Source organism: Balaenoptera ricei, chromosome 12, assembly GCF_028023285.1.
Source record: "Balaenoptera ricei isolate mBalRic1 chromosome 12, mBalRic1.hap2, whole genome shotgun sequence".
In the NCBI taxonomy this organism is placed as follows: Eukaryota; Metazoa; Chordata; class Mammalia; order Artiodactyla; family Balaenopteridae; genus Balaenoptera; species Balaenoptera ricei.
Window position 1 is genome coordinate 93,423,188 of NC_082650.1, and position 17,715 is coordinate 93,440,902.

Sequence of the window (17,715 nt, forward strand, 5' to 3'; positions counted from 1 at the left end):
TCTGAAGGAAGATTTAAATGTTGATAAATTTCTTAGCCTGGATTAGTTTCTGTATCATTGTATAACTTAGAAAGAAGGTAGGACTCATAGGGACTGCCAAGTTTTCATCCAGAGGCAGAGAAAATTTTCCCTATTGTGAGAGAGACAAAAATAAAGTTCTAGCCTCCCATATATTATATTACACTTGTTCAATGTATCAAGTCTATAGATCTAAATACATACATATGACAATAAAATACTTTCCAAATTTTATGTGCCTCCAGATTTTATGAGATTAATTCATTTAAAGAATAATTTTAAAAGGATAACTGTAAAAATTATTAATCACCTTGCATATTATAGTAATACTACTTATAAAATATCTAATTATTATTGACAAGCACTAAATATTAATGAATATTAATAAAATACCTCTATGAGACAAATTTCTAATCTTTTTGTGTCACAGGCTTTTTTTTTTTAATTTTTATTAATTAATTAATTAATTAATTAATGGCTGTGTTGGGTCTTCGTTTCTGTGCGAGGGCTTTCTCTAGTTGCGGCAAGCGGGGGCCACTCCTCATCGCGGTGCGCGGGACTCTTACTATCGCGGCCTCTCTTGTTGCGGAGCACAGGCTCCAGACGCGCAGGCTCAGTAATTGTGGCTCACGGGCCTAGTTGCTCCGCGGCATGTGGGATCTTCCCAGACCAGGGCTCGAACCCGCGTCCCCTGCATTGGCAGGCAGACTATCAACCACTGCGCCACCAGGGAAGCCCTGTCACAGGCTTTTTTTTACTTTTTATTGAGGTATGATTACATCAAATAAAATTCATGAATTTTAAGAGTGTAATTTGATGTACTGCCATTTGTATCACAGGATATTTTAAGAGTCTAATGAAAACTATTATTTCACATATGCAGGGACACATTTTTAATACAATATCAGGGTGTTTTTCTCATCCATCTAAAATTTTTGCTTAAAGTTTTTTCCTATGGACTGGCAGTTAATTATTCGAGACAATGACTTTACAAATTTACTATACTTATATATCTAAATTTCTTGAAGTTTGACCAAATATCTATAAATACCAGTGTTATCGTTTTATATGAACGTTAACTATAAATGCTATGTTCTCATCTACTTGATTAGCAATAGAATGCTATCAGAACATATATTAATATGACTTTTTTTTTTAGATGCAGGCTTATTTTTTCCATCTTTCAACGGGAATTCCTACTTAGAACTGCCTTTTTGTACAACCCTGAGGAAGGAACGTAACAAAATTGTTAACATCTACTTGACGCTACAAACAAGCACTTTGAATGGAACAATTCTCTACAGTGAGTTTTAAATGTTTGACCTCCTATATGTCATGTTTCTTTCTCAAATGTTAACCTACTGAATTAATGAATTATTCATTTAAATGTTTTGGGAAAACTTTTCTAGCCCAGTGAATGAAGTATTACCAAAAAGAAATCTTGTTTCTTTCTAGTTTTCTTTTGCAGTTTCTTTAATTTATGAGTCACTTAGTGAAACATGACTTACAAACAGGCTCTGAACCAGCAAAGAAGAATACAGCAAGCATATAAATTTGATAGCATATGGCTATAGCAGTGAAACAGTAATGCTGCAAATGTTTCAGATAGCATATTTTTATAATATAAATAACTAACATGAATTGCATTCAATACTTGGTAACTTGGAAAAAGGTATTTCAAAGCTGGTATTCATTTGACAATTGGGAAAATTCTTATCACTCTTTAAGCATTATCTTAAAATTAGCTGGCAAAAAAAAAAAAAGTAGTATTAACAGTATTTGTTTAAGGAAATACCTCCATGTGCAGGGTTCTCTACATTCTGGTCTCTTTCACTCATGGGCAAATACCACTAAAGTGTATTGCTTGCAATATTACAAATGTGACAATTGTTTTTTCTCTTTTGAAATGAATACACCATAGTTTTAATAGTTCCCTATATTGGAGATACAATGTCTTCAGTACTTGGATAGATGATCCACTGCAAGGCAGCTCATTATTTCCCAAATGAGTTTCTCTTCCACTTTGAAATATTTTGCAAAATTGATTCATCTTACTGTATTTTCTAAACAAAACTTAAACATTTTTATTACTTGAATATGAGAAAAATGCCTAAAAGAAGCATTTTTGGAAAACTGGGTGTAGTTAAAAGCTTTGAACATTAAGTTAAAACTGGGAATTTATATTATATTTTAGAAAGAAACTAACTTGTCAGAACTAGGCCAGCATTATGTATTTCCCAAGAGTGTAAGCACCCATGTTTAAACGATAGCTTTAAAATATTTGATTTATTTATGTTAAAAAAAAGAGAAGAAAATAATAAAAGAAAAACTGATTTTTATATGGGAAACCTAAGTGGTGATAGGTGACTATGAAACTTGGAGGTAATAGTGCATTTCAGGTGAAACAAAACAAAACATAAAACAAAAGATATAAACATAATACTTTAAAGCTGCAAAGAAAGCAAAGTCATTTTCTGGCTTTGCAGTGTTTTAAGTTACCTAGATATGGAAGGTGTTTCCTTGTGAAAAGTGTGTTTTTAGCAACTGAAAACAGCTCATAGCCAAAGAAGCAGCCAACCTCTGGGAATTCTCTTACCTGGGCCCGTGCTGCAGGCACACGTCCACACTGCCACTCAACATTCTCTTTCTGAAGTCCATAGACATACATGCCATGTGTGTCCACTCTGTTCAGGCTGGTGCTCTAAACCGGTCAAACCTAAGCTGATGTTAGTGCCATACAATTACTTTTGCCTTTTGTAGCCAATGACCTACTAAAACAGTCAAACTAGAAATTATTAATGAGAAAAGAGTGCCCTTGGAATAATGAGCAGCCTGTGTCTTTGTCTTACATAATTGTTGCTATCACAGCACTGGATGTGTGGAAGCTGTTTACTCAAGGGAGTTTCATAGCCTGTGGAGGGAGAAAATATTTTTGTCTGTAGCACGTTCTTTTTGTTCATGTGTAAGTGATCATTTAATCCCACACTCTTGGGAAGACCTCAGCAGAATGGTTTATGGGGTTGCTGTCTTCACTCCTCTTGGAATCTGTCAACCTCATAAAAGCCTCACAACAGATGAACACAAAGATATTCGTGATTCATTTAGACACTCGCAGTTTTAAAGGTGTCCCTTAACTTGACTTCAGGACTAATTTTCTTTCCTTTGAAATCAGTATATTATGTGTAAGGGCAATTAAAAGTCGTGAGGAAATTAAAACAGATGTTACAGTGTAAGGGTTTTTGGGTTTTTTGGGGGGGTAGAGGGGTTATTTTTTACCTTTGCTATTTTTCCCTATTCCTGAACATTTTAGCAAAAACTGAATTTCATTTCACAAACATTTATTGAACATTTTTGCTTTGTATCATCACCTATTAAAGGGAAAACGATAGAGAGAAATATTAGATTGATAAGCCAATGCCAGTTTTGAATTATATTCTTAGTTCAAAACTGTAGCTATATCTTTTCTCAGTTTGCCTCAACAACTAATTGATGTTGAAAAGGGAACAAAAGGGAGATAAAGCTTGAATCCTTATGGGGTTACAGTAAAATTCCTTAGAAAGGATAGTTTTTAAAAGAACTCTCTGTGGGAGAGAGACAGCTCTGAGAACAGCAGTCAAGATGAAAAGAAAGCTTTTTGAATCTGCCACTGAACCAATTCAGAATTCTGGAACACAGTCAAAGGAGCTGCTAATAGGTCATGGGAGAAGGGGTGAGACCACACAAAACTCTTTAGGTGCACTTTCAGAAAATGAGCTCTGTTCAGCGAGCAGCATCAGTCAGGTTTTGTCATGGGATTTATTACTATGCAGGTGAATCCATTCTGTGCTATTTCCGTGAGAAGAAATAAGCAGGCCCTTTGGAAGGATGTGATCTGAGAATTAGGAGAAGACATCTAACCGAGGTGCAGGAGGCAAATTACATGAGCAGCTCCAGTGGAAGAACAGAATTCAGAAATAATCTTTATATTACTTAGTGTCTGTATTTAAGAAAGAGAGCAAGAGGACTGGTCTTAGAAATTTATTCCAGGTAGGAATTGATAGAACAGATAAGATTATTTTCCTTTTTTTTAATTTCCAAATACTATCATATATTCAACACCAGGAGAAAATTATCTTCCAATTCAATATTGCATACCTTTAGCAAAATTACACGTTTAAAAATTTTTCTGTTGTGATAGTTTTTTTAAGAATTAGATAAGAATATTGAAGCCTCCTTTCTGGTGCATTTAGGAAGTGCTGGTAGAAGAGATATTTGATATTGCTGAAGAAAAAAATTAAATCTGAAGGATCATATCCTCTGTCTTTCTCTATAAAATGACTTCCCCAGAAAAACACACAATATCTTCATTAGACACCTTTTATGCCAAGACCAGTGAGATACCACAGCGTTTCCCAACATCTTATTAAGAAGCATATTTTCTCATAGAAAAAGTTTGCTCCATTTTTTTAAATCAATTTTACAATGTGTAGCATAAATTTCTCTGAATGTCTTTTCCCCTTGTTACTAGCTTCCAGTGGAGCTTGCTCCAGACAGAGAAGGGACAGAGTGGGATTGAGAGCAGGGATGGAGGAAGTCATGCACGGCCATTCATAAGACACCTAGAGATCACTTTATTATATCATCGCTATGCAACAGCAAAGTCAAACTCAACAAATTGTAACTGAGTGCCACAAAGTGCACTGCACTCGGTCAGGCCCTGGGAGGGGTATACAGATGAATAAGATGTGGTCTGTGTCCTGCTTCTCACCATTCAATGGCAAGATCCTATGAGCCTAACTCCATGAGGAAGCTGACTGTGACAGTTTTCTAAAAGGAGTACACAGTAAGGACTGGGGCTGAGTGGAGACTCATCATACCAGGAATCTGGGCTTATATCTCTTCTCTAACTAGGGAACACCTCAATGTCTGAGTTGGGTTTTACATCTATTCCACCCACACCCTCAGTACTTCAACCAAGGCCTCGCATAGATCAGCACATGATTAGAATAGTTCTTAAAGTTCTGTTTGTGAGTTACTCAACTTTGGTGGTTACAATAAAAAATTAGTAGTTATTGAAACTTTATTTTAGGGAACTATTCTGTTAAACATGGCTATATTTTCTTCCAACAAAAGGGTATAGATTTTTCAGGGTTTAGTCAAAACATAGTTTGAATCAAACGTAACTTTTTCCTGGGTCTGCTTAAACAACTAAGAACAGAATGGGGGTTGGCAAATTTTTCCATAACAACCAGAAAGTACATTTTTTTGCAGACCAGACGGTGTCTGTCATAACTGCTCAACTCTGCCAGTGTAGCATGAAAGCAGCCATAGAAAAAGTGAATAAATGAATGTGGCTGTGCTCCGAAAAGACTTTACTTACAAAACCAGTAGATGGCAGAATTGGTCCATGGGGCAGAGTTTGACAACCCTTGACCTAGAACGATGTGATTCATTAAACTTCTCTTGAAATAGACGATTGTGTTAAAAACAACTAGATTCTATTTCTATCACTGAAATTTATGAATAAATAAATCAGTGAGCAATTCAACTCTGTTCTGATGTAATTACATAAGAGAATGGACCAGTGAGGAACAAGGTTACTCCTGGTCGACAGAGGAAGGGGCAGAAACAAAGAAATGAGCCTAGTCAGGACTGAACTTGCTGCCATGCCCACCTCAAGAATGATGTCAACCAGTGATTAGGAAAATTACTCTGGAGCTACTTTACCTGGCTCTGCCCTTTGGCACATTACTGAACATCTCTGTAAAATGGAATAATATTAATAATAACAATACCAAAGATGTTAAAAAGTTGTTTTAAGATTGAGAGAGTTACCACATTTAACGTGCTTAAAACAGTGTTTGGCATACGGCAATGTACAGTAAGTGCTCAAACATCTGTTCAAATATGCTTTAATCCCTCTTCCCTCATGCCTGCCAGACAAGGAAGGACTTTACAAATGGGAGGCCCAGGATATTTTTATCAAATGGGTGTCATTCATGTTGCAACCGTTTGATAGACATCTCCACTGTGGAAAAGAAAAATTTGACCATGAAAAAGTCTAGAATCAGGACTGCGACAGCAGTGGGATGAAATTGGGTCAATTTTTAGTTTTCATTCTTGTCCATTTCATCTAAATGAAGAGGATTCATTCCTCTAAGACTCTGGTATTATGACTTTCTTTTACTGGTTAAGCAGAGTTAGCAGGCTAGGAAAAATTAAAATAGGCTTTCTGTAAATTTCAGAAACTGGCCCACTCTGCAGCAGCACGTGGGAAACATGTAATAATGAATTATTCATGCCAGCCTGCTGCCAGGCTCCTTCACTCTCCCCAGAGCTGCTCTGCCTGCTGTCCATCCAGGGACCAGCCAGCTCACCACAACCACATCCTACATACATGCTGCTCTACAATGTCCGCAGACCATGAGCTACTGAGGTTGTTGTTGGGTTGCTGCTGCTATGGACAAACACAAACCTTTCAGGATAGTGGGGAAAGTGGAGTTCTAGAGCTGCAGCAAGAGCCTGGGTTCAGCGGAGAACCCAGGGCAAGCTGGGAGAACAGTCTTTATCACATGCCACCAAGGTGGTACCAGGAAGGAAGAGACCATCAGCTGCTGCCACAGGCAGTTCTGATCCAAGTATCAGGAGGTAACAACATCACCCAAGACTTGAGCCCAAATCGGTTGTGAGCTGACTGTACGACATAGAGCCAGTCAATGAAACTTTCTGTTTTCTGTCTGACTATGAAACATGCAGATGTAATTGTTACTATCAAATTCACAAGGTTTGAAAAAATGTACGTAAAAGTGTTTTGAAAAATACAAAGTACCATATAAATGTATGGTGTTATTTCTTTTATGGGAGATGGTAGAAATCCATGTCACTTTATGGAAATTTCCAAACTCGACTGTCTACATACCTGATATAATAAACATATTATCTGTATTCATCACCATCAATTCTATAAAGAATGATGTTGAGTTTTATTTTAATTCAAAATGATGAATCTCTTCTGATCATTTGTTTATACGTGATCTCAGATCAAACTGTCATTCATGTTTGGTACCCCATTCATGTTGTATTCGATGAAAATTTTTCTCCTTGGAGGTGATTTTGGTTTTATTTGCTCTAATATAATGTGAATCATTTCTCCTGATATACTTCATAATTTCAAAAACTGAAATTAGCTTGTTTTCCTTTGTTAAAGGATACTTTTCAAAAAGGCATATAAAATGAACACGTCAGAGATTTTATTTAAGCTATTAATTGATGAGGGGACTGGTAAGATACTACAACCAGTTCAAAGGAGAATACAAGGAGCAAAGTCATACAAAAAGACTAAGGAATTCTGAAGCAAACTTGCAAAGGGATGGAAAGCAGTTCTACCTCCATGTACTAACCAATTGCATTTTACCAGACACAGTTAGTATGCATTTCTACAGACAAGAATTAGTTGAATTATTATTCATTTTCTCCAACTTATAAAGTTGCAAAATAGCTCACAGATAAAGAAAGGTGACAAGAAACTGAATGGGTGAACTAGATTTTTTTCTTTCCTATTTTAAATTCTTTCAGTCTTTTCTGACACTTTTCTCTGAACCATTCCTGGAGATCTGAGTGTTGCTTTTATTCCATTCTCTAGAGCCTGATGCCTGGAGGGAGAGATAGCCTAGGTTTCCTGACTTTCTTGCTGAGATGTTAAAGAAACATTTATCTGAGGTTCAGCAATACCTTTAGTTTCACTCTGGTCTCTCTCTCTTTTTTTTTTTTTTTTTCTTTTAAACTGATGTGAATTCTAATACAGAGATAGTTCAAGTTTATCCAGATCCCTGAGTATCTTCAACACCCTTTCAAGTTTCCATAACATCAAAATTATTTTTTTTACTAAAACTAAGACATTTGTCTTTTCACTGTGTTGACAGTTGCACTCATGATACAAAAGTCACAGTGGATGAAACTTCTGGCACCTCGGGTCATGGCTGTGGCACCGAATTGTATTTGGTCATTTTGTTCTACTCCGCTATGCACTCAAAGCACGAGCAGACACAAAAATTGTTCTTCATGTTGCAGGAAAATGGATTCACTTTTAAAATTCTCAGTCCTTGTATATACAACTCTTTAATGTTCTATGTACAAAAGGGGAAGTATACATAAAGCAAGTCTGCTACATACTACATACTACACACTAAAGTATAATAACTGACTTGAGGAAAAACGTATGTGCATTTTTTTAAGTTGCTGGTTGAAGTAACATTATGAAAACATGACTTGAAAATTGACTAAAAGATAACCTATGGTTATTCAGACTTGCATATTCTACAGATTTTTTTCTCAAAAATTAACAAAGCAAACCTGTTATTTCAAGTTAGGAAGCTAACAATATTTGTTCACAAAGATAAAACTCAAGCTTTCTAAGAAAAATTAGAATTTTAGAAAATTTACCTTCTCTATAATGAGCTTCTGAGCTTCCCAATACTTTCTGATGAGTTCAGTAGTAATATCAATGAATATGCTTTATTAATATATTATATGATAAAATATGTCAACATTTGAAAGATCTCTTTAACCCAGTGAACCAACATTTTTCAAATAGTCAATGCATGATGTTACAAAATCATGCACATGTAGAATATCCATTCAAAGTGCAAGAAAGACCAATGGAAGTTTAATGTAACAGAGTATGTAAAGATCATTAATATAGTTTCAGATTCCACTTTGCAACTAAACTTTAAGGAACTACCATTTGTCCAATTTGTCTGTATTTAAAAAGGCTTCCATTACACCTACATTCTTTGTGAGGCTAGAGTTCGTATATTTCAACCAAAGCAACAATTCACAACAGATTGAATACAGAAGTAGATATGAGAATCCAGCTGTCTTTTATTAAGCATTACATTAAATATATTTGCAAAAGAATAGAATAATACTACTCCTCTGATTATTTCTTTTTTTTTTTTTTGGAAAATATAATACTTTTCACAAAATATGTTTATTTAGGTAACATGTAATGGATTTTATTATTGTTATTTTTAACTAAACTAATTGATAAATATTTGAGAACTTTCTCAGTTTTAAATTTTAATACAGTAAGTATCAAAAGATGCAAACCATGTAAACAAAAGCTTTTGGGGGATTCTTGGTAGACTTTAAGTGTGCTAAAGTGTACTTAGACCTAAAAGTTTGAGAACTACTGATTTAATATAATTTTCATTTTAAAATCCATATACACTATGATTTTGCTCTAATTAAAAAAAAAAGTTTCTCTCTACATATTCGTCTATCCAGTTATCAGCCTTTGTATCTATGGAAGTGTTTGCCAAATATTAATGCTAGCCATTTCTTTTTTTAATTAATTAATTTTTTATTGAAGTATAGTTGATTTACAATGTTGTGTTACTTTCAAGTATACAGCAAATTGATTCACATATATATAAGTATATATATATTCTTTTTCAGATTCTTTTCCCTTATACATTATTAAAAATATTGAATATAGTTCCCTGTGCTATACAGTAGGTCCTTGTTATTTATTTTATATATAGTAGTGTTTATATGTTATTCCCAAATTACTAATTTATTCCCCCCTACCTTTCCCCTTTGGTAACTGTAAGTTTATTTTCTATATCTATGAGTCTGTTTCTGTTTTATAAATAAGTTCATTTTTATCATTTTTTTAGACTCCACATATAAGTGATATCATATGATATTTGTCTTTGTCTGGCTTACTTCACTTAGTATGATAATCTCTAGGTCCATCTATGTGGCTGCAAATGAAATTATTTCATTCTTTTTTATAGCTGAGCAATATTCCATTATATATATATATATATATATATATATATATATATATACCACACCTTTATCCACTCATCTGTTGACAAACTTTTATGTTGCTTCCATATCTTGGTTATTGTAAATACTGTTGCAGTGAACATTGGGGCACATGTATCTTCGAATTATGGCTTTCTCCAGATATATGCCCAGGAATGGGATTTCAGGATCACATGATAACTCTTTTAGTTTTGTAAGGAAACTCCATACTGTGCTCCATAGTGGCTATACCAATTTACCTTCCCACCAACAGTGTAGGAGGGTTCCCTTTTCTCCACACTCTCTCCAATTGCTGGCCATTTCTGAGGGTTGTAATTTCAGTTTTTAGTGCACTTTCACAAGTATTTTTTATATTGTTTGAGTAAAAAAAAACAAAATCATTATCTTAAATGTATATATTCACAAAAATAAATAAAAGTAAAGAGTAGAGAATGGGGATACTAAAAACTTAAAAATATATATTCCACAAATATCTGAAAATTCAGTAAATACATCATGAGAATTATTTGCTTTGATGATTTTGGATCAATTGGAAATCAAAAGAGAAAAAATAAAAATTGACCCTGTATTAATTTCCTATGGCTACTGCAGCAAATTACCATAAACTTAGTGGTTTAAAACCACAGAAACCAGAAGTATAAAATGTGTCTTATACAACTAAAATCAAGTTGTTAGCAGGACTGGTTACTTCCAGAGGCTCCAGAGGAGAAGCTATTCCTTGCCTCTTCCAGGTTTTTCTGGTGGCTGCTGGCATTTCTTGGCTTGTGACTGCATCACTCCAATCTCTGCTTCTATACTCACATAACTTGTCCTCTTCCACTCAAATTTCCCTGTGCCTCTCTCTTAAAAAGACACGTGACTAATTTTATGACCCAACCAGATAATCCAGGATAATCTCCCTATCTCAAGATCTTTAATTTAATCACACCTACAAAGTCTCCCTTGCCATATAAGGTTAATATTTGCAGGTTCCTAACAATTAGGACATGAATATCTTTTGGAGCTATTATTCAACCTACCACAACCCCTTACTTCACATCATACACAAAAGTCAATTCTCAGGAGAGTGTAGCTGTTAAATAAAGCTTACTGAAGATAATATAAGAAAATAACTTTGTGACTTTGAGGCAGGCAAAGATATCTTAAAGATGATACAGAAAGTACTAATCATAACCACAAAAGAAACAACTGGTAAATTTACCCATACTAAAATTAAGAACATATGTTCATCAAAATTGACTCCTAAGAGAATGGCCAGATGATCTACAGGATTGGAGAAGATATTTTCAATATATGTAGCTGACAAAGAGCTTGTTTGTATGCTCTTTTATGTGTATGTATATATATCTATATAAATATTACATATATACATAGATATAACTCTATAATCAATAAGGAAAAAGCAAACAACCAAACAAAAATAAGAGAAATACACACAACCCGACAAGTCACAAAAGACGATATCAAAATAACCACTAAACATGAGAGTATGCTCAACTTCTCTAATATGATGAAAACAAAAATTAAAGCCAGAATAATAAATACAGAATAGTTAAAATCTACAATGTGATCAAACCAATTAATGGTTAAAAAAAAAATGGAACAGCTGACATTCATATACTGTTGGTAAGGAGTTAGAACATCATTTCAGAAAACTGGTAGTAGCTACTAAATTAATCATAGTCATATTCTGTGACAGAACAATTTAACTCCTGGTATATACAAAACAGAAATGTATGCACTTCAACACCAAAGACACATACAAGATTGTCATAGCTGCATTATTTATAAAAACCGAAAACAGGGTGGGTGGATTTCCATCTATAGAAGAAAAAATAACTGAATTGTGAATATTCATTTAATAGAATATTATAAAGCAGTAGAAATGAAGGGTGAATGCTATCTCGCAAACATAATATTGAGCAAAAGCAAATAGATGCTAAAGAACATATAAGTATGATCCCACTAACATAAAGATGAAAATCAAGCAAAACTATTGCTATTGTTAAACATCAGGATCTAAGTTCCATTTGGTGGAGGGAAGAGGGGAGCACTGATCAATAGGAATTCTGACAATGCAGAAAATTTTCTTTTTCTTAATTTGGTGGTGTTTGTGTGAGCAAGTTCACTTTGTGAGAATTCACTAAGCTATATGCTTAAAATTTGTGTGATTTTCTGTGTGAGTGATACTTCAATTAAGAATGTTAAAAAAGAGAGAAATCTGTGTACCTACAAGGACAGATATTTAAAATTTACTGTTGAGTGAAAAGAAAAGTGAGCAAAGCTATTTATTATATTATTTGTTTTAAAAATAAAATTAGGGCTATACACATTTTTGTATGTGTATAAATGATAGTAAAGAATACCTCAAAGGGGGATGAAGGATGGGCTGGCAGAAAGGGGAATGTTTCTCTTGTTTTTCTTTATATATTTCTTTACCATTCCAATTCTTATGAGACATATTAAGATTAAAATATAAATAATTGATAATAATAAATCAAGTTATAAATACTCAGCAGGTGCCAGGCACTTTTCATTTATTATCTTATTTTATGATCACAGAAAATCTAACAATTAGTTGATCTCATTATCCCATTAGAACCTATTGGGAAACTGAGGTTGAAAACAGTTAAGGTCATAGTTATTAAGAAACAAAGTCAGAAGTTAAAATCTCATGTCAAGTTAATGCTGTTAACACTATGCAATCCTCAGCCTGTGGAAAATAATGTATATTTTTACTATAGTACTTTTTACATTGAATAATTATCTAATAAAACTCCTATCATCTCACTGAATGATTATTCCTTGAGAACTAAGATTGTGTTTGTCACAGTAAGATAAGCAAAATGAGAAGACAGAAAAACACAGCACATGAAGGAGCAAGGTAAAAACACACCAGACCTAACAAATGAAGAGGAAATAAGCAGTCTACCTGGAAAAGAGTTCAGAATAATGATAAGAAAGATGATCCAAAATCTTGGAAATAGAATAGACAAAATACAAGAAACATTTAACAAGGACCTAGAAGAACTAAAGAGGAAACAAGCAATGATGAACAAAACAGTAAATGAAATTAAAAATACTCTAGATGGGATCAATAGCAGAATAACTGAGGCAGAAGAACGGGAAAGTGACCGGGAAGATAAAATAGTGGAAATAACTACTTCAGAGCAGAATTAAGAAAAAAGAATGAAAAGAACTGAGGACAGTCTCAAAGACCTCTGGGACAACATTAAATGCACCAACAGTCGAATTATAGGGGTCCCAGAAGAAGAAGAGAAAAAGAAAGGGACTGAGAAAATATTTGAAGAGATTATAGTTGAAAACTTCCCTAATATGGGAAAGGAAATAGTTAATCAAGTCCTGGAAGCACAGAGAGTCCCACACAGCATAAGTGCAAGGAGAAACACACCAAGACACACATTAATCAAACTATCAAAAATTAAATATAAAGAAAGCATATTTAAAGCAGCAAGGGAAAAACAACAAATAACAAACAAGGGAATCCCCATAAGGTTAACATCTGATCTTTCAGCAGAAACTCTGCAAACCAGAAGGAAGTGGCAGGACATATTTAAAGTGATGAAGGAGAAAAACCTACAACAAAGATTACTCTACCCATCAAGGATGTCATTCAGATTTGATGGAGAAATTAAAACGTTTACAGACAAGCAAAACCTGAGAGAGTTCAGCACCATCAAACCAGCTTTACAACAAATGCTTAAGGAACTTCTCTAGGCAAGAAACACAAGAGAAGGAAAACACCTACAATAACAAACCCAAGACATTTAAGAAAATGGGAATAGGACATTACATATCGATAATTACCTTAAATGTAAATGGATTAAATGCTCCCACGAAAAGACACAGACTGGCTGAATGGATACAAAAACAACACCTGTATATATGCTGCCTACAAGAGACCCACTTCAGACATAGGGACACATACAGACTGAAAGTGCGGGGATAGAAAAAGATATTCCATGCAAATGGAAATCAAAAGAAAGCTGGAGTAGTAATTCTCATATCAGACAAAATAGACTTTAAAATAAAGACTATTACAGAGACAAAGAAGGACACTACATAATGAATGATCAAGGGATCGATCCAAGAATAGGATACAAAAATTGTAAATATTTATGCACCCAACATAGGAGCACCTCAATACATAAGACAAATACTAACAGCCATAAAAGGGGAAATTGACAGTAACACAATCATAGTAGGGGATTTTAACACCCCACTTTCACCAATGGACAGATCATCCAAAATGAAAATAAATAAGGAAACACAAGCTTTAAATGATACATTAAACAAGATGGACTTAATTGATATTTATAGGACATTCCACCCAAAAACAACAGACTACACATTTTTCTCAAGTGCTCATGGAACATTCTCCAGGATAGATCATATCTTGGGTCACAAATCAAGCCTTGGTAAATTTAAGAAAATTGAAATCGTATCAAGTATCCTTTCTAACCACAACGCTGTAAGACTAGACATCATTTATAGGAAAAGATCTGTAAAAAATACAAACACATAAAGGCAAAACAATACACTACTTAATAACAAAGTGATCACTGACGAAATCAAAGGGGAAATCAAAAAACACCTAGAAACAAATGACAGTGGAGACACGACGACCCAAAACCTATGGGATGCAAAAAAAGCAGGTCTAAGAGGGAAGTTTATAGCAATACAAGCCTACCTCAAAAAACAGGAAACATCTTGAATAAACAACTTAACCTTCAAACTAAAGCAATTAGAGAAAGAACAAGAAAACCCCAAAGTTAGCAGAAGGAAAGAAATCATAAAGATCAGATCAGAAATAAATGAAAAAGAAATGAAGGAAACATTAGCAAAGATCAATAAAACTAAAAGCTGGTTCTTTGAGAAGATAAACAAAATTGATAAACCATTAGCCAGACTCATCAAGAAAAAAAGGGAGAACACTCAAATCAATAGAATTAGAAATGAAAAGGAGAAGTAACAACTGACACCGCAGAAATGCAAACAATCATGAGAGATTACTACAAGCAACTCTATGCCAATAAAATGGACAACCTGGAAGAAATGGACAAATTCTTAGAAATGCACAAACTGCCGAGACTGAACCAGGAAGAAATAGAAAATATGAACAGACCAATGACAAGCACTGAAATTGAAACTGTGATTAAAAATCATCCAACAAACAAAAGCCCAGGACCAGATGGCTTCACAGGCGAATTCTATCAAACATTTAGAGAAGAGCTAACACCTATCCTTCTCAAACTCTTCCAAAATATTGCAGAGGGCGGAACACTCCCCAACTCATTCTACGAGGCCACCATCACCCTGATACCAAAACCAGACAAAGATGTCACAAAGAAAGAAAACTACAGGCCAATATTCCTGATGAACATAGATGCAAAAATCCTCAACAAAATACTAGCAAACAGAATCCAACAGCACATTAAAAGGGTCATACACCATGATCAAGTGGGGTTTATTCCAGGAATGCAAGGATTCTTCAATATACACAAATCAATCAACGTGATACACCATATTAACAAACTGAAGGAGAAAAACCATATGATCATCTCAATAGATGAAGAGAAAGCTTTCGACAAAATTCAACACCCATTTATGATAAAAGCCCTGCAGAAAGTAGGCACAGATGGAAATTTCCTCAACATAATAAAGGCCATATATGACAAACCCACAGGCAAAATTGTCCTCAATGCTGAAAAACTGAAACCATTTCCACTAAGATCAGGAACAAGACAAAGTTGCCCACTCTCACCACTATTATTCAACATAGTTTTGGAAGTTTTAGCCACAGCAATCAGAGAAGAAAAAGAATCCAAATAAGAAAAGAAGAAGTAAAGCTGTCACTGTTTGCAGATGACATGATACTATACATAAAGAATAATAAAGATGCTACCAGAAAACTTCTAGAGCTAATCAATGAATTTGGTAAAGTAGCAGTATACAAAATTAATGCATAGAAGTCTCTTGCATTCCTATACACTAATGATGAAAAATCTGAAAGTGAAATTAAAAAATACTCCCATTTACCATTGCAACAAAAAGAATAAAATACCTAGGAATAAACCTACCTAAGGAGACAAAAGGCTTGTATGCAGAAAATTATAAGACAGTGATGAAAGAAATTAAAGATGATACAAATAGATGGAGAGATATACTGTGTTCTTGGATTGGAAGTATCAACATTGTGAAAATGACTCTACTACCCAAAGCAATCTATAGATTCAATGCAATCCTTATCAAACTACCAATGGCATTTTTCACAGAACTAGAACAAAAAATTTCACAGTTTGTGTGGAAACACAAAAGACCCCGAATAGCCAAAGCAATCTTGAGAACGAAAAACGGAGCTGGAGGAATCAGGCTCCCTGACTTCAGACTATACTACAAAGCTACAGTAATCAAGACAGTTTGGTACTGGCACAAAAACAGAAACATAGATCAATGGAACAGGATAGAAAGCCCAGAGATAAACCCACGCACATATGGTGAACTTATCTTTCATAATGGAGGCAAGTATATACAGTGGAGAAAAGACCGTCTCTTCAATAAGTGGTGCTGGCAAAACTGGACAGGTACATGTAAAAGTATGAAATTAGAACACTCCTTAACACCATACACAAAAATAAACTCAAAATGGATTAAAGACCTAAATGTAAGGCCAGACACTATCAAACTCTTAGAGGAAAACATAGGCAGAACACTCTATGACACAAATCACAGCAAGATCCTTTTTGATCTAGCTCCTAGAGAAATGGAAATAAAAACAAAAATAAACAAATGGGACCTAATGAAACTTAAAAGCTTTTGCACAGCAAAGGAAACCATAAACAAGACCAAAGGACAACCCTCAGAATGGGAGAAAATATTTGCAAATGAAGCAACTGACAAAGGATTAATCTCCAAGATTTACAAGCAGCTCATGCAGCTCAATAACAGAAAAACAAACAACCCAATCCAAAAATGGGCAGAAGACCTAAATAAACATTTCTCCAAAGAAGATATACCGATTGCCAACAAACACATGAAAGAATGCTCAACATCATTAATCATTAGAGAAATGCAAATCAAAACTACAATGAGATATCATCTCACACTGGTCAGAATGGCCATCATCAAAAAATCTAGAAACAATACATGCTGGAGAGGGTGTGGAGAAAAGGGAACACTCTTGCACTGTTGGTGGGAATGTAAATTGATACAGCCGTTATGGAGAATAGTATGGATGTTCCTTAAAAAACTAAAAATAGAAGTACCATACGACCCAGCAATTCCAGTACTGGGCGTATACCCTGAGAAAACCATAATTCAAAAAGAGTCATGTACCAAATGTTCATTGCAGTTCTATTTACAATAATCAGGACATGGAAGCAACCTAAGTTTCCATCATTGTATGAATGGATAAAGAAGATGTGGCACATATATACAATGGAATATTACTCAGCCATAAAAAGAAACGAAATGGAGTTATTTGTAGTGAGGTGGATGGAGTTAGAGTCTGTCATACAGAGTGAAATAAGTCAGAAAGAGAAAAAGAAATACAGTATGCTAACACATATATATGGAATCTAGAGTATGCTAACACATATATATGGAATCTAAGGAAAAAAACAAAAAAAAGGTCATGAAGAACCTAGTGGCCAGACCGGAATAAAGACACAGACCTACTAGAGAATGGACTTGAGAATATGGGGACGGGGAAGGGTAAGATGTGACAAAGAGAGAGAGTGGCATGGACATATATACACTACCAAATGTAAAATAGATAGCTAGTGGGAAGCAACCACATAGCACAGAGAGATCAGCTCTGTGCTTTGTGACCACCTAGAGGTGTGGGATAGGGAGGGTGGGAGGGAG

The 17,715-nt window shown here is 34.6% G+C and overlaps 1 protein-coding gene across 1 annotated transcript in view; it reads left to right on the plus strand.

The window, feature by feature from the left end:
- Positions 1-17,715, plus strand: part of EYS (eyes shut homolog) — a 1,726,005-nt gene that overhangs the window by 1,355,630 nt on the left and 352,660 nt on the right. Inside the window, exon 30 of the mRNA XM_059941649.1 lies at positions 1,178-1,321. Coding sequence (XP_059797632.1) covers positions 1,178-1,321 — 144 coding nt within the window. The remainder of the gene's footprint in view (positions 1-1,177; positions 1,322-17,715) is intronic.